Raw genomic sequence first — 22,521 nt, 5'->3', positions numbered from 1 at the left:
ATTGGCACGTCCTCTGTTGTCAGATTGTACAAGCTAGAGAGAGAGAGAGAGAGAGAGAGAGAGAGAGAGAGAGAGAGAGAGAGAGAGAGAGAGAGAGAGTTATTTGTGCGTGTTTGTGCACATTGTGTGTATGTATTCTTGTATATGTTTGTGTATGTCTGTGTGAGAGAGAGGGGAGACTTCTGATGACATTTGGGCTGTGATGAAGCATGGGTTCTTTCCATGGGAGAGTTATACATATTATTGACACACATTATTTCCGTTATACATACTGTACATATCATTTAGTTTCCCTCCCCATGGTTATAAAATGTTTGTTATGGTTTATTGTTGTTTGTGATAATGTTAATTTATCATCTTGACTTGTCTTTTAATCCTTATTATTATTATTATTATTATTATTATTATTATTATTATTATTATTATTATTATTATTATTATTATTACTACTATTACTATTGTTGTAGTTGTTGTTGTTACAATATTGTTATAATTTATTTATTTATTTTGTCATGTATTTATTTTGTCATTTATTTTGTGTTTTTCTGCCCTCCCTTGTTGTGTCTCTAGTGTGAGTTGTGGAAAGCTCATCCACCCTGACAAACCCATAGACACTGTGGACAGGTACAGTAAACTACAGCAGGTCTGGCTCAGCACTTTGGCTTTCGCTTCTCTGTCCGCCGTTAAAGTGATACTTTGACATTTTGCAGTCTTTAATTTGTCTTCACCAGTTGGAACAAAGATGGTGGACATGTCAGTTCCACTGTTAGCCATGACAGCCGCTGATACATCCCTTTCCTGAACCATTTATTACCAGGGTTTGGCCAGGTTGGATAGTATGGACACCATGTTGTGGCCACCTTATCATAATCAGGTTATGAGTCATCATAAGCCACTGACACTACAGATGTCCGATATTATCGGCCTACCGGTATTATCGGCCGATATTGGCATTCAAATATATATATATTTTTTTATCTATCTGTATCGGTTGATATCGGTACCGGAAATTAAGAGTTGGACAGTATCGGTATATCGGTAAAAAAAAATAAGCCAATATCGAACATCCCTAACTGACACTCTTTTTGAAACCTTGCTGTCCAAATTCTGGTAATAAATAGCTGTCTCTTTCTAGATGTTCGCGCATCGGGAAGTGGAAATACAAAAGCCTGCCTGCAGGCGACGTCCTTGTTGCCTAGAAGCATATTAAGGAATGTTTGATGTGCTGCTAAGAGACGGCTTGGACTACAGTCGATTTCCTGTTGCAGGGTTTTGCTAATGTCAACGACTGACAGGAAGTCAAATGTAGTCCATTCTAGAACGCTGTTGTCTGTTCTTTTGTTGCAAAGTTGAAACTATCCATCAGTACTTTAGTGAACCGAAACAAATTACTTGTCTCTCAAGTCCATTTTCACACCATCGGCAGCTTGGAATGAGTCATGTCATCCTCCTATATACAGTACATCCACCAGGAAATAGGGATGTCCCGATTGGATTGGACCGATCGGGAATTGGAGCCGATCGCGGCATATTTGAATTGATCGGTATTGATAATAATAATAATAATAATTAATTTAATTTATATAGCGCTTCTCAATAACCCGAAGTCGCTGACAGTAGTCGGGAGCAGGGGTACAAACAAAGAAACGAAAGCAAAGAAACGAAAACAAAACAACAAAGAAACAAAAACAAAAGGAACATGAGACCATGGGGGGAACGGGGGAGACAGCCTGATGGCACAAAAAAAAGACTGGAGACATATCAATCAGGTTGGAGGGGAGGGGGGGGGTTTAGGGGTGGGGGGGGTTGAAGGCAAGGGAGAACAGGTGGGTTTTGAGGCGAGCTTTGAAGGTGGAGAGTGTAGGGGAGTCTCTGATGGACTGGGGGAGGGAGTTCCAGTGATCAGTATCGGGTATATTAAACCCATATCAAATTCAGATCCTTTTTTGTTAAAAAGAAAAGATAATTATCCTACCTACATTGAAATGGTTTTTACTAACTTTAATCAACTTTAAGTGGTGCACTGTGCTGCTATATTATCTAGGAAAATACAAATATTGGATCAGGACTCGGTATTGGCAGATGCTCAATATCAAATGACTAGGGCTGACCTCTGACCTCGACTAGTCGAATAGTCGACTAATCGATCGAAAGGAGCCGTAGTCGACTGCCAACCTCTTAGTTGAATGCAAAAAAGCAAAGAGGCCTAGAAGCGTGGCTAACGCTAATGGCGTGCATTACCAGAGAGGCTAACTGCCTAAGAAAACGGGCACTAATGAACACACTAGACAAATATCAAGATGTATCCATCAGTGGACCAATTGCATGCTTTCGCAGAGGACAAGAAGCCTTCAGGCGACTCCTTCAGACATTAAGCACCCCCACAACCCAAATGGGATATATATAATAATAATTATTATAAATCTTTTTTTTGCATTCGGGGGGATCAGTCGACTATCGGCAAATTATTCCCAATCAAAGTCGACTATACAAATCCTTAGTCGGGGACAGGCCTACAAATGACTCGGATCAAGATCGGGGGACAGAAAAACCAAGAGGACAAATACTCTTTCCTACAACGTGACGAGTGTCTGGTGAAGAAAAAGGACTGAAATGAAAAAATGTCAATGTATCCACCTGGAGCTGCTCTGTCTGCTGAAAGCTCCTCCTTCCTGTCTCTAATGGCTCCTGTCTTCAGACTCTCTGTGGGTTTGGCTGAAAGCTCCTCCTTTCTGTCTCTAATGGCTCCTGTCTTCAGACTCTCTGTGGGTTTGGCTGAAAGCTCCTCCTTCCTGTCTCTAATGGCTCCTGTCTTCAGACTCTCTGTGGGTTCTGCTGAAAGCTCCTCCTTCCTGTCTCTAATGGCTCCTGTCTTCAGACTCTCTGTGGGTTCTGCTGAAAGCTCCTCCTTCCTGTCTCTAATGGCTCCTGTCTTCAGACTCTCTGTGGGTTCTGCTGAAAGCTCCTCCTTCCTGTCTCTAATGGCTCCTGTCTTCAGACTCTCTGTGGGTTCTGCTGAAAGCTCCTCCTTCCTGTCTCTAATGGCTCCTGTCTTCAGACTCTCTGTGGGTTCTGCCTGAGGCCGGCTCTGCACCGCTATGTTCACACTGCAAGCCTTAGGGCTCAATTCTGATGTATTGCTGATTGATTGATTGATTGATTGATTGATTGATTGATTGATTGATTGATTGATTGATGGGTACAGTACAGTACAGCTCAATACACACAATTGTTAAGGGGATGCAGACCAGAGAAAGACTTTCGTCTTGTTTACATCAGGGTCCCCCATATTCAATTCATAATGACATTTATGAAATACACAACATACAGATATACAGATATATATGCTCAGATCTGATTTCTTTTGTTTGCCTGTTTTAATTTTTTTTATTATATAATGAATAAATAGTAAAAAAAAAAAAAAAATTATGTGGCCAATATCAGATTCCAGTGTGAACTGGTCACGCTCCTGAACTGTTGCACAATGAAACGTGAAAATGTGACACATGAAAGTCTGTTCAGACTGAGGTTGAATTGCAAAATCTGTATCTGATTTAGGACCACGTCATATTGTGAAAGTGGCCCTTTGCAGAATTGAAAAGATCAGATTCCATGTGATTTGTGCTGTTTGCACAAACAGATCTGAGATCTGAGTCACATATGAGCAAAGAAATCATATTTGTGCCACTTTGGTCTGAACACGGCCTAATGCATACAAAGACTTTGTATGTATACTGTTTGTAGAGGGGAGGTCTGCGGTGTAGACTGCACACCGGGAACTCGATTCATAACACAATTCTAGTGAGAACATTTCAAATAATGATATTTATTTGATATGCTGTGTTATTTATTCATTTATTTATTTATTTATTTATTTATTTATTTGACCTTTTATTATCCAGGAAAGGTTGTCTCTCAGCATGGTTTTTCAAACCGTGTCCTACTTCACACTCACTCACACAACCAACCACCTATAGCAGCTCCACTGGAACGGCTGGGGCTTAAGTGCCTTGCTCAAGAGCACGTCGACTCCAGATCTCTAGGGGGGTAGAGAGCGCTCCCCCGCGACCCATTATTGTCCCAGCCAGACAGACACCCAGCTCCCCTGGTTCAAAGTGTGCCCCCGGATTGCTCTCTTTCTGCGGTGGCTTCCTCGGCTGTGTGTGTTCATATTAATACCCGGCGTTTAAACTGGGATTTATACGTATGCCGTTTGATCTGTCTCGACCATTTAGGGCCAGAGAATTTATGGGCCAGATAATTTATGGGTCTGTAAAGTCAGTGCCCCGGCCATGGTCTACGGAGCATCATCCCTCCTTCACATCATCCAGGTGACATCACACATTTGACCTTCAGTAAAGAGTTGTGCAGGGACAATGGCCGACATGGGAATGTTTTAAATGGGGGGGGGGGGGGGGGGTTCCCCCTTTTAGACAGCGGGAGCGAAGGAGGATGTAGAGGAGGAGAAAGGGGGCCAGCAAAGGGGAAGATAAGTGAGCAATTGAAAGATGAAAAGGAGGACCGGATGAGAGACGATCGCCGGAGCGATTAAAGGGAGAGTGAGACGGTGAAGAGAGAGAGAGAAGAACAGATGGGAGTGTGGCGGTGCGTGTGAGTCACCCCCCCCCCCCCCCCCACCACCCCCCCCCCCCCTTTGAGGTCCGGGGCCCTGCACTGCCAACCACTGGCCTCCACTATCTTACATACACACACACACACAGTGGCTGATCCTATATTTACTGTCAAGTGACGTAGCTGCAAAATTAGGCCAATTTCAGAACATCCACACCCTCTCCTCCTTGTCTGCCGGCTAGACTGACATGTAAAAAAAAAAAAAAGGGAAACTGCTGTGGAGAGAGAGAGAGGCCGCTGTATCTAAAAATGGTTACGGCACAGCTGAGACATGATTCACGTACATATACACAGACATAAACAGAATATCCTGAATATAATGATGGCAACTGAAGTACACAGACGATCCCAAAAAATAAGTTGGAAGTCCGATTCCCAGTTCTATTCCGGGCTCCACCCGGGCAGCGTGTCGATGTGCCCTTGAGCAAAGACCCCTTAACCCCCTAACTGCTCCCGACGAGCAGGTCGGCACCTTGCATGGTTGCTTCCGCCATCTGTGTGTGAATGTGTGAGTGCATGGATGAATGTCTATTAGGGGTGTAACAACAATGCATCGATCCTAAGGTCGAATCGCATCGAATCAAATCTTGGTCAAGAGATTTCATGATGCATTGAATCGTAATCGAAGAATCGTTGTGGGGTCAAATATTTACACCCCTATTATTGACCTATAGTCCATTCATGCTGAGTGAATCAGTTCCCCCAGCCACATTTGTGTATTCAAAATGTTTGGGGGAATTAACTGATCGAAAATGTATCGAATCGAATCGTGGTCAAATGAAGAGATTTCATGATGCATTGAATCGTCGCCTGAATAATCGTAATCTAATCGAAGTGGCGTCAAATATTTACCCCCCCTAATATCTATGAATAAAAGCGCTGCATACAGTAAATGCTGTCCATTTACCATCTCGGGGTAAGAGCTTGTCAGTGGTAATGTACACATAATAGACTACAGATGGCATCAGTATCAAACGCACACAATATCATGTTTACAATACAAATACCTCAGTATCTACCCTCAGCGATAACAAGATACCGATCTACCCTGTATACTGTAAGCACCAGAGTCAAACGAAGGAGAGATCTGAGATCAGATGGCAGGAGGGAAGGTGTTAGGAGACTGATAAGAGGGTCCACTTTGTCTCACCTGCTGGCTGTGGCCACAGTTCTCAGATCAGCTATGTGTGGCGAACGCACCCCAAGGTGCTCATGTGCTGCCATGCTACAGGATTTTAGTATTCTGGCTACCAGACAATAAATGGAGTATTTAGATATTGGATGATACCTGGTTGTTGTTGATGATGATAATAACAATATTCAAATAAAAAAATATACTGTATGATAACGATCCAAAAACCAATCTTCTGCCGTCTGGAGGCATAATGAACCCCAAAGTAACTGAAATTGCTCTTTATTATGCTACTCCGTTTTTATTATTCCAGTGGATTCTGATGCCGGTTTGCAGTTTAAAACCAGCGTTCTGTTGTGGAATCCATTTTGAAAGTTGAAAGAGGCTGTTATTTGGGGTATCTGAGATCTGTTATTAGGTCAACTATGTGGGACAAACATACACAAATGCTCCTGGGAGACGAACCAAAACCTCTAAAAGTTCTCTGTTGTTGTTGTTGTTGTTGTTGTTGTTGTTGTTGTTGTTGTTGTGGTGACAACTGTCTCTGAAAACTGTCAACGGGTGTGCATACTCTGTCTAACGGTGCGGACCCCCTCACTGGCTAACTAGCTGGGTTACTCACTGACTGTGATTGGCTGGCTGGCTTGTCTGATTAGCTGGGTAAGCTGGCTGACTCACTGACTGTGATTGGTTGGCTGGCTTGTCTGATTGGCTGGGTAAGCTTGGCTGACTCACAGACTGTGATTGGCTGGCTGGCTGATTGGCTGGGTGACTAGCTGGCTGACTGATTGCCTGACTCACTGAGTGTGATTGGCTAGCTGGCTGATTGCCTAGGTGAGCTAGGTGACTGGCTGGCTGGCTGAATGACTGGGTCACTAGCTTGTGGGCTGACTGGCTGACTGATTGGCTGATTGTGATTGGGTGGCTGGCTGGCTGTCTGGTCTGATTGGCTGGGTGAGTAGCTGGTACACTGGCTGACTGATTGACTGGTTATCGACAGGGCTCTAGATAGATTCATGTACTGAATCTGTCTCAGAGATCAGCAGCTCCTCTCCCTCATCTACACACACACAGACACACAAACACACATGCACACGCACACACACACACACACACACACACACACACACATACACATACACACACGTACCCATTGCTCTTTCAGGCTTTGTAGTGAGTTTATTGGTTGATTTCTTTTTCATTTGCTCTCTATCTCTCTCTATCCCTTTATGTCTCCCTCTCTCTCACTCTATATCCAACCATCTCTATCCCTCTCTCTGTTTCACACACTATCTTTCTCTCCCACAATCTCTATCACTTTCTGTATCTCTTTCTGTACCCCTCTTTCTCTCTTTATATCCCTCTCTCTTTATCACCCCCTCTCTCTCCCTCTCTCTCTTTACCCGCCCTCTCTCTCAACCTCCCCCTACCCTCTCTATCTCTCTCAACCCCCCCTTTCTATCTACCCTATCTCTCTCTCTACCCCCCTCTCTCTCTCCCTCTCTCTTTACCCCCCTCTCTCTCCATCTCTCTTTACCCCCCCTCTCTCTCCCTCTCTCTTTATCCCCCCTCTCTCTCTCCATCTCTCTTTACCCCCCCCTCTATATCCCTCTCTCTCAACCTCGCCGCCGCCCCCTCTATCTACCTCGCTCTCTCTACCCCCCCCTATCTCTCTCTCTACCCCCCCCGCTTCGCTCTCTCTACCCCCCCCCCCCCCTCTCTCTCTCTCTACCCCCCCCCTCTCTCTCTACCCCCCTCTCTCTCTACCCCCCCCCCCCCCCTCTCTCCCTCCCTCAGATCGGCTCCTAAGCCTCCGTCGGAGCAGGGTAGTGTCAGTGACCAGAAGGACCGCCCTATGAGCACCATGAGTGAGGCATCCAACTACACAGGAGGTTCTGACTACAGCACCTTCCCCGGCAGTCCAGCCGCCACCACCCCATCCTCCTCACGGGTCAGTGTGTGTGTGGGGGGGGGGGGGGGGTTACAGCACGGTCACTAGCAGGTTTTGTCACACAAAAGGAAAGTGTCCGCTTCAGTCCGCTACACTGTCAACACACATCCACTCTAAACCACGACCCAAAAGGGATAGTTCATTCCTCAAGAGCGAGTATTCATGTCAATGAAAGTGTCAGTGTCATCAAAATGAAAAGTCCTGACACCATTGTTTATGAACAAGATAGTCAAATGACTTTGCCATGTTTTCATTATATAACACACATCCACTCTAACAACGATACTCGCACGAGCGGTGGAGCGGTTCACAGAACTCGCGGTTCTGAAAATGTCCCGGTATTGAGGTCACTGTTTTCAGTTTTGTATAGCCGGGGGAGAAAATGCCAATGCCAATTCTAACAGTATTTGGTAAAAAAATAGAGAGAAGAAAATCAGTAACAAAGGTTTACCTTCTGGCCAGTGTTTCCCCTGCTATCGTCTTAGCAACCTTAAAGGAACACTCCAACATTTTGGGAAAATAAGCTTATTTGCCATCTACCCTGGAGTTAGACAAGAAGATACATACCTTTTTCTTCTCTGCATGCAGTAGGAGTAGGAAGACGCGCACCGTTAGCCTAGCTTAGCGTCAGTCACTGGAAGTAGGTTCCTCCATTAGCCTAGTTCCCAACGTCCCTGTGTGTGTGTGTGTGTTTTGTGTGTGTAACAACAGGCAGGTCTGTGTGTGTGTGTGTTGGTGTGTGTGTGTGTGTTTGTGTGTACCAATAGGCAGGTGTGTGTGTTTGTGTGTAACAACAGGCAGGTGTGTGTGTGTGTGTGTGTGCAGCCGTACTGGTTATGTGCAGGATAATACACAACAAGGTGTGCTGTTATGGTAAAATAACGAGGCCAGGGGTTAATTACACCACGAGGTGAAGCCTCAGGACTAAGCTAAGTCTATATGTACAGTAGCAGTGCACTTTCGACACAGTGCTCTCAGAGACCCCTCAGATCAGCTGATGCCAGAGAGTCATGGTTGTGATCCATCAGTAGTTAGAGGGATACATTGTAATGTTGTGACAGTGCAACGTTACTTTCAAAGGCTGTAGCGGGCTCGATTGTCAAAGAGTCTCACCTTTACATCCATGCTCAATTGATGCTAATCCAATGTAGTTTAGGGTCAAAACCATGCAGTGCATTGCATGCAGTAAGAATATGTTGTTTTATTTATTATTATTTTTCCAATTATGTTTTAACCCTAAACTGCATGGGCCTAGCATAAATGGGAATAGCTGTAAAGGTGAGAGTTTCTTTAAAAGGGTTCCCAAGGGGTCTTAAAAAGTTATACATTTAATATTCTGAATTTTAGGCCTTAAAAAGTCTTAAAATGTCTTAAATATGATTTTGGTAGATCTTAAAAATGTATTGGATTAGGAAGTTACTTACTATGTTGCTATACCTTCTCTGTATCTTGTTTAAATGTTTTGGGGGGAAATGTCCAGGCTGCAAAGTAAGCAGTACAGAAATCAGTTCCCCCCAAAACAATTCATATGTAATGACTCCTTTCATAGTAATTTTCCTTCATACATTGTTGTGATGTGAAATAGGTATTAAAATAGTTTTCAAGTTTGTTTATTAGTTGTCACAATAAAATGTACTTTACGGTGAAATGCTTGGTTCTGTATGAGCCCCTGAGAATGTGCTTCATACGGTAATTTTTTTTTTTAAATAAGTAAGATTATACAATACAAATAGGTATTCAATTCAATGCAAAGTGTTGTTGTTGAAACCGGCAGGAACCCTGCTTAAAACCTGTTCCCCCTGTGCGGTCCATCGGCAGACCGCAAATGACATCTGGTCATAAATCAATATTTTTCAGAGTGTTGTATAAAAGTTGAGATTTAAATTTCAAACGTATTCAAGTATTAACATCATGAACATGTCACAACAGCATGTAGAATGTATATTATCATCAATACGTTAGTTTAGCAATAGGTTAAAAGTGTCATTAGATAGATTTAACTTCAAGTTCAAGTTTCAAGTTTCTTTAATAGTTGTCATACAGAAGTACAGAATACTTTTATACAAAATGCTTCTTACTGTTACACTCCAGAGACTGTGCTAGACAAGATAAGTATGAAATAACATAGTATAGCATGTAAATTAGAAGTAAAAAAAAAAAAAAATCACAGTGTTCAGTATAGACATATGTACAATGTTCGATGCAGAATAGACGTAACTGAGTTACCATATAATATACAATATACTATGCAGTGTACTAATTTTTCGATTTGGCCAATTCTATGCAATGGGCGACCATTTTGGATATTTTTAACCATGGGAATTGTAGTCTTTTTGCTGCCATCTTGTAGCAGAGTTCCACAGATATGGTTCTGCGTTGAACGTTTTTAAAACTACACTTCCTGGAAGATTTTATGGGGTTCAAGGTTCAGAGTTCTGTATGAATTATTTCAATAACTGTTAATATTTGGGATAATAAGCCACAAAAGGTAAGGTTTTTGACAAATATTGAAAGGCTTTCAAGTTTCTCTTCCCTATTGTTAACATGTAGGAACAATTAGATCTGAAATTAGTTTCAAAACGGTTGCACTGTGGGGAAAATAAAAAAGTACAGTAGATTACAGTAGATTTCATTATCTGTTCGTATGCACGCCTGGTGATACTAAATCCAAATTGAACTTGGGCATTTGAAAGATAATATATGTATATATATATATAAATGTGCGAATTGGCTATAATCAGGTGATTTATAACCCTCATATTCTATATTCTATAATAATATTTCAAATGGCATTGGTCCGGATGGGAGAATTCAGTACTGTATCTACAGAACCTTCTGTTTAATCATCTTCCCTTTATTAATTTCCTTAGATTTTCTGTACACATGATCTCAAGAAGGTACTGAATTTGACTGAATAATGACTTAATGGTTGGTCATTATTAGCATGGTGTTATTCACTGTCAAAGATGCAAAGAAAAATCATTATTCATATTCTCCTTTGTTTCATCACAATTTAAGCAAGCCTAGTAATAGACACAATATTTCTGACACTGTGAATACATTCCCTGAGGTCCGTAGATGTCCCTAGATACCAAGAATATGCAAATGGTCCTTGTAGAAGTGGAGCAATATTCCATTTACCTAGGTATATATTTAAGGCGGATTTTCAGAAAATAGGCTCCGGGTGGAAGAGGTTACGGCTATGTGTTTTAATTATAGACATAACTAGTCATTTACAATAAAACACAGTTATTCTGGACATCGCAGTACCAGTCACTGGTAATGAAAAAAGTGGTCCATCCCTGGAGAATTTACATACGGACCAGCTGTCGCCTACTAGGCTGCCTTAGCAGTGAGTGAATCTGAGCCAGCGCTGTACAGGTCACTGCTATGTTACATCTGTACAGCCTGTCCTATTTATAGATGGTTAATATGGTAGGAAATAAATATGCATGAATAGTTCGAGTGAAAGTTATGTGCTTTCATGAATTAGTGATGGATTACTTATGCTTACACTGACCGAAAGAAAGTATAACACAGCACATTTGTTTTATATATTCATAAGTCGTCATTATTTATCACAAGAGCTATTATTGGTCCGGCTTCTTGCCTTGCCTGAGATGCATGGGGGGGGGGGGGGGGGGGACATCCATGAAAGTACACACATGCTTAGATACACACACACACACACACACATACACATGTGCATGCATAAGCACACATACATAGACGGACAGAGATGCAAAGACATAAACACAGAGATTGACACAAAAAAACAGACACACACGTAGCCTCAGAAAGACGCACAAACGCACTGAGAGAAACACACACTAGCACTGCCAGTGTTTAGAAAGTGTCAGCATGCTGTGTTCCTCAGCTGGTGTGCTGGTTCACTATGTTTAATGAGCTGGATAAGGCGTCCTCTGTTGTCCCCTTTTATAGCTACTGGAAACGCTGCTTAAAGGAAAACTCCAACATTTTGGGAAATTAGCTTATTTAACATCTTCCCTGGAGTTAGACAAGAAGATACATACCTTTTTTGTCTCTGTGCGTGCATTTAGCTTAGGGAACAGTCGCTCCGTTAGCATAGCTTAGCTTCATCACTGGAAGTGAGGCGGGGCCGGAGCCTGACGTTCCCTGACAGTGTATAGTTTGATTGATTGATTGAAAAGTGTATTAACAGATTGCAGAATACACTCCAAATACAACTCCAAAACGTTCATGTAAACATGTTGTGACCTGTGTATTCACCATGTGGAGAAATAAAAAATAATTGAATTAGACATTACGTTTTATAAGCAAATATACTCGGAACTATTTTTTGCCCAACCACTCCTCTCTGAGCGCAGCCAGTGATTTCAACGTGTCGTCGTGATTGTTGACATTCATTCTCATTCATTCAAAGGATCCGAACCGATTGAAGTTTATGGATACCATGACTTGAAATCCTCTTACCTTGACGATTAAAAGCCTCCCCAATTTAGAAAACAGTAATCCAATGGCTGGTATTGTTATACCGGACGCTCTGAGCTAACCGGAGCTAACACAGATCAGGATGGTAAAGCATATATAATGACTTCCTTTCTGGGGTTGTCAAAATAAAAGTGCGAAGTTTATAGCAGCGGAAAACGTTTATTTTGTACATTATCTAACGTTAACACGAACCTAAACTAACGTTACAACTAACCTAAAGTTAGTTTAGGTTCGTGTTAACGTTAGATAATGTACAAAATAAACGTTTTCCGCTGCTATAAACGTCGCACTTTTATTTTGACAACCCCAGAAAGGAAGTCATTATATATGCTTTACCATCCTGATCTGTGTTAGCTCCGGTTAGCTCAGAGCGTCCGGTATAACAATACCAGCCATTGGATTACTGTTTTCTAAATTGGGGAGGCTTTTAATCGTCAAGGTAAGAGGATTTCAAGTCATGGTATCCATAAACTTCAATCGGTTCGGAAAAAAACGTAATTGTCTAATTCAATTATTTTTTATTTCTCCACGTGGTGAATACACAGGTCACAACATGTTTACATGAACGTTTTGGAGTTGAATTTGGAGTGTATTCTGCAATCTGTTAATAAACTTTTCAATCAATCAATCAAACTATACACTGTCAGGGAACGTCAGGCTCCGGCCCCGCCTCACTTCCAGTGATGAAGCTAAGCTATGCTAACGGAGCGACTGTTCCCTGAGCTAAATGCACGCACAGAGACAAAAAAGGTATGTATCTTCTTGTCTAACTCCAGGGAAGATGTTAAATAAGCTAATTTCCCAAAATGTTGGAGTTTTCCTTTAACTATATAAATATTAAATACTATATCTCTGTTTATTACCACTGCACCAAATACTGTGACTGTTGCATTCAGATGGGTGAATGTCAACTAGGCTACTGTATTGTGCTATATTCTCCTCTCTTGACATTATTCCTTCAGAAATATCTGAATAGTGATGGAAATGACGTGTTTTCTGTTGCTTTTTCAGCAACACGCGATCTAAAACGAGAATCTATATTGTAGCAACACACGTTGCTACAATATAGATGCTCGCAAACTAACGTATTGATGATAATAATAATATACATTCTACATGCTGTTGTTCATGATGTCAATACTTGAATACGTTTGAAATTAAAATCTCAACTTTTATACAACACTCAGCAAATATCAACAAGGTAACCCGAGGTGCAAACACGTACATACTCGGGTCGAGGGTGACACTGTGTCGCTGACTAAAGTGTCCCTAGTGTTTTCAACGTGATCAACTCTCCTACATTGTACTACTTGCATAATTAAATGTGTGTCTGTATCTATTTCTGCAGCCCTCGAGGTCTTCCAAAAAAGTTCACAACTTCGGCAAGAGGTCCAACTCCATCAAGAGGAATGCCAACGCTCCGCCGGTCAAGAGCAACTGGCTTTACAAACAGGTACCGACGGAAGGACAGGGGCACCAGGGCTTTGAATTGTACTCATTGTTATTCCCCTTCAGCTTATCGTAACAGCATATCTTTATTGTCTGGCAATAAAATGTCAATTGGACACGGTAGGTGATCAAATATAATGCCTGATAATAGAGCAGGATCTCATCTTGCACTGTATCTCAAATCTCAGTGCTCATACATATTCATATACATCATTCAGATGTATTCCTTTGTTTTGTTTTGGCAGTTTTTTTTTATCACCTCCGCTGTTTATCACATTGTTGTTGCAATATGCATCTTCATTCATATTTGATCCGCAATGCCTAGTTTGACAGTTTGATCTGAATATTGTGAGTCAGGTGCCTCTGTGTGCATGCTTGCTTGGGTGTGAAAAGCAGCAGCCATTTGCATTTAAAGCTACAGACACAGAAACAGCCCCTCGAGAACAGGACTGAAACAGAGAGGTATAGAGGCTGCTAGAATGAGAACAGGACTGAAACAGAGAGGTATAGAGGCTGCTAGAATGAGAACAGGACTGAAACAGAGGTATAGAGGCTGCTAGAATGAGAACAGGACTGAAACAGAGAGGTATAGAGGCTGCTAGAATGAGAACAGGACTGAAACAGAGGTATAGAGGCTGCTAGAATGAGAACAGGACTGAAACAGAGGGGTATAGAGGCTGCTAGAATGAGAACAGGACTGAAACAGAGAGGTATAGAGGCTGCTAGAATGAGAACAGGACTGAAACAGAGGGGTATAGAGGCTGCTAGAATGAGAACAGGACTGAAACAGAGGGATATAGAGGCTGCTAGAATGAGAACAGGACTGAAACAGAGAGGTATAGAGGCTGCTAGAATGAGAACAGGACTGAAGCAGAGAGGTATAGAGGCTGCTAGAATGAGAACAGGACTGAAGCAGAGAGGTATAGAGGCTGCTAGAATGAGAACAGGACTGAAACAGATAGGTATACAGGCTGCTAGAATGAGAACAGGACTGAAACAGAGGGATATAGAGGCTGCTAGAATGAGAATAGGTCTGCAACAGAGGGATATAGAGGCTACTAGAATGAGAACATGACTGAAACAGAGGGATATAGAGGCTGCTAGAATGAGAACATGACTGAAATAGAGGGGTGTAGAGGCTACTAGAATGAGAATAGGTCTGAAACAGAGGGATATAGAGGCTACTAGAATGAGAATATGTCTGAAACAGAGGGGTGCTAGAATGCATCATCTGAGTGGTATTTTCAGCAAGAAACTGCAAAAAAAAAAAAAAAAAATTGGGCCCTCAGGGACTTATATTAACTTCTTGAAAAGGAGTATAATAAGGGGTCTTTAAAATGCACAATAGCACCTACTGGACAAGTGATGAGCCTTTTCATCATCTGCCTCAGATTAATTTAGAGCCAAGCAGCATATAGTCACGGCTGAATCGTCACAGAAATATATTGAAATGCAAACCAGGCTGGTGCGAGAGAGGCTGACAAGATATCACATGTCTGGTATTTATTATTGAGGACTCTTAGAAGTCATTGGACATAATTCCTGACTGCATAAATTACTTCCGTATTTGAATAGAATCATAATCTGTCCCAACTACCAGGGGCGTCCTGAAATGACACACAGCTACAGCTCTGCCTGGTGTTTACTAACTCTTATTTAAAACTACATCGCCGACTACAGTTAAATAGTTTTAATAATTTTTTTTTAAAACCACATCACGGACTACTGTTAAAAGTTGAACAACTTTTAAAACCACATCACTGATTACAGGTAATAGTTTTAGCTTTGCTAATGGATGACGACATCAGTTCCAAAAGTTCATCCTCGTCTCCGAACACTTCTGTCCGTCAAAATGGACACAGATCCAGTGGGTAAAATGACAGCGGATGCCAATTATTTTTCTAGGGATGCCAGAAATATTGGCATCGAAGCCTGGCTTCAATGTCAATCAAAATAATGCTACCGGCAGTGTACCTGGGCTGCCTCAGCTGCCAGTCAGTTCAGTGAGTGTTATAGAGAGTGGGCGCAGTTTCGCCCGTTAGGTTCATTTCTCCAGGAGGGAGAAAATTATTATAATACAGAGATGAAAAATACGGATTTTCTTATTATTGTAAACTATCAAGAAATATATATATATATATATCTTTAAATTTTTTTCTTTTTTTTCTTTTATATACTGGTCATATTTTTTGGGAAGCTTGGCTTCCCTTGGCTCCCATGAATATTCGCCACTGCACAGATCTGGTGGTGATTAGCCCTGTTCAACAAACGGATACTCCTTGAAACATAATTAAAAACAGATGTGTAGACGGAGAGACACACAACGGATCAATGTAGCAACCCTTCCATTAACCCCTTTCATTAACCCCGCCATCACACGTGCCAGGTTTGACCGAGTTTAACCCTTTCACTGCTTGTGAGTCAGCAGCTTTTGCCCAATTAGGTTCCACTTAATCAGCGCAAGATGAGCGTGTTCCCCTCCCTGCTAACTTCTACTGTAGGGACAATTTGTCAGACGATCTCTCTTCACCTTCCGGGTCTTGTAGGGGCCCTGACAGCAGCATCATTAAGCAAATTATGGTCACCGTGGCGACCAATGGCTTTAGATTAGAAACAATCGAAAAGGTGTTGTCAATAACTGCTACCACTCTCTTACCCCTGTCAGCTCAAATGCACACAGAGAGAAAGACGAACACACACACACAGAGAGAGAGAGAGAGAGAGAGAGAGAGAGAGAGAGAGAGAGAGAGACATTTCCATTTCGTACTTACCAATGAGCTCTTCTGGTCGGGTACGACCTGTGCTGCAAAATGCGTACAAAGACTAGACTCTCTTTTCTAGGGGATAAAATGTGAAAAAATTTAAAACAGTGACCAAAATACAGTGACCATTGTCTTTTTGTAGTTGAAACAACTGAATATAGGAGAGAGTGACTATTAAATATAAATATCGAGTTCACATTACTGCTGCGGTGTTTAGTTGATTCAAAAAGGTTACTTGAAAATGTAAGTTTAGTGTGGTTGAAAATATGAATGAATTCTGCTTTATATAGAGAAACATCTGACTGCCTCATCACCTCTCTTTCCTTCGCTCGTCTCCGCTGGTGAATGAAAATAAATAAATAAATATCACAAAGTGAAACAGAACAGAAGACATTGTTGCCGTGGATAAAGGTCTCTACGATAAAGCTGTCATCATTACCACGGCAAAGAGAGGCAGTGCAGAGCCACAAAGACGAGTCACCATAAAACTCTGACATTTTCTCTCTGAGGAAATGGTTAAGGTTGATTTATAAGTCAGTGAGAGACATGGACGATTGGATATGTGAACGGAGAGAGGGGGAGTGTGTGTGTGTGTGTGTGTGTGTGTGTGTGTGTGTGTGTGTGTGTGTGTGTGTGTGTGTGTGTGTGTGTGTGTGTGTGTGTGTGTGTGTGTGTGTGTGTGTGTGTGTGTGTGTGTGTGTGTGTGTGTGTGTGTGTGTGTGTGTGTGTGTGTGTGTGTGTGTGTGTGTGTGTGCGTGCGTGCGTGCGTGCGTGCGTGTGTGTGTGTGTCCGAGCGTGCGTGCGTGTGTGTGTGTCATTATGTGCTTATTTGTGTCAGTTAGTGGGTTGGCCGATGAGTGGGTGGGTGGGTTTCTGGGTACAGTATGTTGGTTAGTTAGTTGGTTAGTTGGTGGGTTGGTTGGTTGGTTGGTTGGTTGGTTGGTTGGTTGTTTGGTTGGTTGGTATGTTGGTATGTTAGTTGGGTGGTTGGTTGGTTCATTGGTGGGTGGGTTGGTAGGTAGATATGGGTTTGTACCACCAATACTACTACCTACTGTATGTGTGTACACTAAAAAACATGTGCATGTGTTGTTAACTGTAAATTATTTCAATCTGTATTTCTCACTTATTGACTGACCGAATGACCAACCAACCCACCGACAGGCTGACAGACAAAATGACTGGTTAACTGACTTGCCAACTTGAATGACCAACAGACTGACTGACTGACCAACAGACTGACTGACTGACCAATCCAAACACATTCTACTAAATGCTACTCTTGACACTGGTGCTATATTATTATGATGGTCTGTATTATCTGTACTCTCCAGGACAGCACAGGAATGAAGTTGTGGAAGAAGAGGTGGTTTGTCCTGTCAGACATGTGTCTGTTCTACTACAGAGGTGAGGGGCTCACACACATATCACACCGCACACATATCACACAGCACACAAATAATGTATGTGATCAATAAATTATATGTTTTCGGCACAATAACATGACTTCAGACCAAAAAACTGGTTGTTTACTCATATCTTCACTTCATCATGACAACAGTGAATCTATCATTTATTGATACCACTTCCTCCGGCTCCTCCACAGCTGTACACAGAGCACACACACACACACACACACACACACACACACACACACGCACACACACATACACATTTCCCCTTCAAAACAATACTTTGATGCTTTTCATCCATATTCCCGTCATCTCCCCCCCGAATCTACAGTCAATCATCCTCGCCTATTAAAAGTCAGACTAAGGCCCCGTCCACACGAACGCTGGGTTTAATGTAACCGTGATTGTATGTGCGCAGTTGCACTGTTCGGCCACACACAACCGGGGATTTGCTACACTGCAACCGCGGTCTTTGAAACCGGTGGCCAGGGTGGAGTTGTGCGGTTTTGCAGTTGCGTGTGGGCATAGCAACCGAGGTTATTCCCAGTGTTTACAGCAGAGCTGTCGCAATTATTCCCCATGTTCACGGCAGACCGCGGGGTAGAGAGATTAGAGCGGAGCCAACTACACCAGTGTTTACAGCAGAGCTGTCCCAAGTAGCGTTATATGAAAATGATTGTAACAAACTTTTGTTCAAAACGTATCGTCTGTGTTGAAGAGTGTTGTGTGATCGACTGATGTCTGTTGACGCTCAGAGTAAACATGTAGCTGCAGCTAAACTAAACTCATGTGTTGTCAAGTTATTGTTATAAGGAACCCAGTCCAGACTGCATCCCCTTAACAATTGTTTGTATTGAGCCGTATTGTATTGTACCCATTCTGCAATGTGTTAAATAACGTTTGCATCCATTCATTATACTAGCGTTAACGTTACATTATTACGTTAGCATTTAAGCTATATACTATACATAGAGAATGCCATTGACATTAGCATGTATAGCTAATGATGATAAGGGATGTTTTGTGAGCAACACTCTTGCTGTTGATCTTAAGGTTTGTGTTGTATAACTTCTGCTGCATTCAATAGTATAGAAGAAAGTGATGGGAATATGAGAGAGAGAGAGAGAGAGAGAGAGAGAGAGAGAGAGAGAGAGAGAGAGAGACAAGTCGGTCAGACAAGCGCTACAGTACCAGAGTCTCAAGGCCAATCAATCAATCAATCCGATTTATTTATATAGCACATTTAACATGACACGTGTCACCAAAGTGCTGTACAGAGGGTAGATACACATAGATACATATTGACAACAATCACACTCCGTTTTATGGGAGGGCACACAGGCAAACACATAGGAAAACAGGGCATGAGTCAGTGAATGGGAAAGGCTAGTAGATAGAAGTGGGTTTTGAGCCTCGATTTGAAGGCATCTATCGAGGGGGCGAGCCTAATGGAGGTGGGGATGCTGTTCCACAGTTCAGGGGCTGCGATAGCAAAGGCACGGCCCCTCCTGAGCTTGAGGTTAGACCTCCGGACTGTCAGGAGCCTCTGATCGGCTGACCTGAGGGACCTGGTGTTGGAATAGGCCAGTACAGAGAGACTCAGAAGGAGCATCTATCCCCAGGCTTTGTACATCTGCATTCTACCTCACTAGTACTCATTTTAATCTGTATTGTATATTGTATTATATATGTATATTGACTTTACCTACTTTTTACTTCTTGATTTCTTACTTACTTTCTCTTTACTGTATGTACAGTAGCACACTCTCAGGGGCTCATAAGAAACAAGCATTTTGTTCTGACAAATAAAACAAACTTGAACTTGACCTCAGTCACGATCATCAGCATGTAGCACAATCTGGTTTCTGTTCATCTACATCTGTTTGCAATTATATTTCAGCGAGGACCGTCCGCCGTATTTGTATCCATCTTAGCGGACCGAAGATTCCGATATGTTGGACCTTTTTGGAACCAACGGATACGTCCATACATTACATCTCCGCCAATCATTACGAGGATGCGCTACATTAGCAATGCTTGTTATTTCTGTGTGACATTACTGTATGTTAGGTTTTAATTTCAAAAGTCGCACACTCGTCTCCCCTTACTTATGGGACATTCGTTAGCGCACCGACACCTAAAGTTTCAGCATGTTGCGATCATCGCGTTCTAATTTTAATAGCGGATCAACGGACGCCAATGCTCTCCATCTGTTTTCTCTCTGTGACGGGGTCAAGTTCAAGTTTCAAGTTTGTTTATTATTTGTCATAATAAAATACAGAATACTTTATGCTCTTACAGAATGCTTGTTTCCTTATGAGCCCCATGAGAGTGTGCTTCATACAGTAAAAAAAAGAAGTAAGTTATTAAGAAGTAAGTAAAAAGTAAGTAAAGGAATGTTCAGTCATTCAGTCAATGTACAATACATATACATTATACAATATAGAGTAAAATGAATAACAGTGAGGTACAATGCAGAGATGAAATGAGGTACAAAACTTAGGGTAAGGTGCAAATGAGGTATGAATGTGGTGCAAATGTCTTTAATAATAGATACATATAAAGTGTGTTAAAGTGTCTAAAGTGAGTAAAGTGAGTGTGTACATGTGGATGTGTGCGCAGTGAATGTAGAGTGTGGTGTAGTCGGCGTGGCCGCAGGGTGCGTTCTTTCTGCAGCTCTTCTCAACGCGGTGTGGTCGTCGTTAGAAACGTGTGATGTGAGGTTGTAGAACGCATCGGTAGGCATTTGCCAAAACATTAATGTAGTGAAATGGCTCACGGCGTGATTCCATTAAAAACACATTTGAAGTAAATGCCCACTCAAATTGGACCATGTCGCTACCTCTCTTTCTCTCTCTCTCTCTCTCTCTCTCTCTCTCTCTCTCTCTCTCTCTCTCTCTCTCTCTCTCTCTCTCTCTCTCTCTCTCTCTCTCTCTCTCTCTCTCTCTCTCTTCATATCTCTCTCTCTCTTTATCTCTCTTTCTCTCTCCTCATTTATCTTTTTCTCACCACCTGTCAGTCTTTGTGTCTCTCTCTCTCTTTCTTTCTCTGTTTATGTCTATCTCCAATCATCTCTCTCACGTTCTCTATCCCTTTCCATCTCTATCTCCCTCCATCTATCTCTCTCGCTATCTCTCCTCATTTCTCTCTTTCTCACCCTCCGTCAGTCTTTGTGTCTCTCTCTTTCTCTGTTTATGTTTATCTCCAATGATCTCTCTCTCATGTATCCCTTTCCATCTCTCTCCCTACCTCCATGCATCTCTCTCTCTCTCTCTCTCTCTCTCTCTCTCTCTCTCTCACTCTCCCTCAGTAATGGAGCAGTGTACAGAGAGAGGAGGCCTCGGCTGGTTAAATCAAACATCAGTTTGTGTCGGCAGGCTGTGTGTACTTGTGGGTTTTCCTCCGCAGCTGTGCTTCAGTTTTTAGTACATTCCACCGAATCTTGACTCACGCGGCTCTGATCAAAGCTGCACCGCGCCGTAGAAATCAATTCTGTTCAGGTAGGAGGGACACGCGGGGAAAATACCCTTGAACGTTCACGTGATGTCGTGATGATGTCCCTGGGGAGGGTGGTGCTTCAGCGCGCTGCGACTCACATGCTCGCAACGTGTGTGTTCTGGATACAGTGTGTCGTTAGCTCTGTGGTTCACCTTCATATTTGCCGTCTCTCTCTCTCTCCACCGAGTTCTTTCTAATGGCGCGGAGGTGCCTTGAACGTAATATAAAAAAGGATTACATGTAAAATTGTCTGCTGAAAGTTCATGAAATGCTCCTTAAATTGGTATATGGGAGCATTAATATGGGAGCATTAATATGGGAGCATTAATATGGGAGCATTAGTATGAGAGTATTAATATGAGAGCATTGATATGGGAGCATTAATATTGGAGCATTAATATGAGAGCATTAATATGAGAGCATTAATACGAGAGCATTAATACGAGAGCATTAATACGAGAGCATTAATATGAGAGCATTAATATTGGAGCATTCATATGAGAGCATTAATATGAGAACATTAATATTGGAGCATTAATACGAGAGCATTAATATGAGAGCATTAATATTGGAGCATTCATATGAGAGCATTAATATGAGAACATTAATATTGGAGCATTAATATGAGAGCATTAATATGAGAGCATTAATATGAGAGAATTAATATGAGAGCATTGATATGGGAGCATGAATATGGGAGCGTTAATATGAGAGCATGAATATGAGAGAATTAATATGAGAGCATTGATATGGGAGCATGAATATGGGAGCGTTAATATGAGAGCATGAATATGGGAGCATTAATATGGGAGCATTAATATGGGAGCATTAATATGAGAGCATGAATATGGGAGCATTAATATGAGAGCATTAATATGAGAGCATGACTATGAGATCATTAATATGAGAGCATGAATATGGGAGTGTTGATATGAGAGCATTAATATGAGAGCATGAATAGGCCTGTGGCTGAGAGTGTCATTGCACATGTCAAATTAACATAATACATGAGTGTCATAATGCATTTCTGTTGTGCCCCTATAAAGTGTATATCAGTGTTTGTGTATATCAGTGTTATTACCAGCTCCTTTCTCTCTCTGTCTTTCTGTATGTCTCTCTCTCTCTCTTTCTATTTGTGTGTGCATGCACATGTGTGTGTGTGTGTGTGTGTGTGTGTGTGTGTGTGTGTGTGTGTGTGTGTGTGTGTGTGTG

At 42.0% G+C, this 22,521-nt stretch overlaps 1 protein-coding gene across 1 annotated transcript in view; it reads left to right on the top strand.

The window, feature by feature from the left end:
* The window catches only part of LOC311236332 (pleckstrin homology domain-containing family A member 5-like), a gene marked incomplete at both ends in the record, with an annotated part of 83,498 nt that overhangs the window by 16,448 nt on the left and 44,529 nt on the right, over positions 1–22,521 (top strand). Inside the window, 4 exons of the mRNA XM_084338406.1 lie at positions 571–624; positions 7,562–7,715; positions 13,537–13,641; positions 17,734–17,806. Coding sequence (XP_084194532.1) covers positions 571–624; positions 7,562–7,715; positions 13,537–13,641; positions 17,734–17,806 — 386 coding nt within the window. The remainder of the gene's footprint in view (positions 1–570; positions 625–7,561; positions 7,716–13,536; positions 13,642–17,733; positions 17,807–22,521) is intronic.

Source organism: Notolepis coatsorum, assembly GCF_963971535.1.
Source record: "Notolepis coatsorum genome assembly, contig: SUPER_10_unloc_2, whole genome shotgun sequence".
Classification (NCBI taxonomy): domain Eukaryota; kingdom Metazoa; phylum Chordata; class Actinopteri; order Aulopiformes; family Paralepididae; genus Notolepis; species Notolepis coatsorum.
The sequence above is the reverse complement of the archived record's forward strand: the minus strand, read 5'-3'. Positions and strand labels throughout refer to the sequence as shown.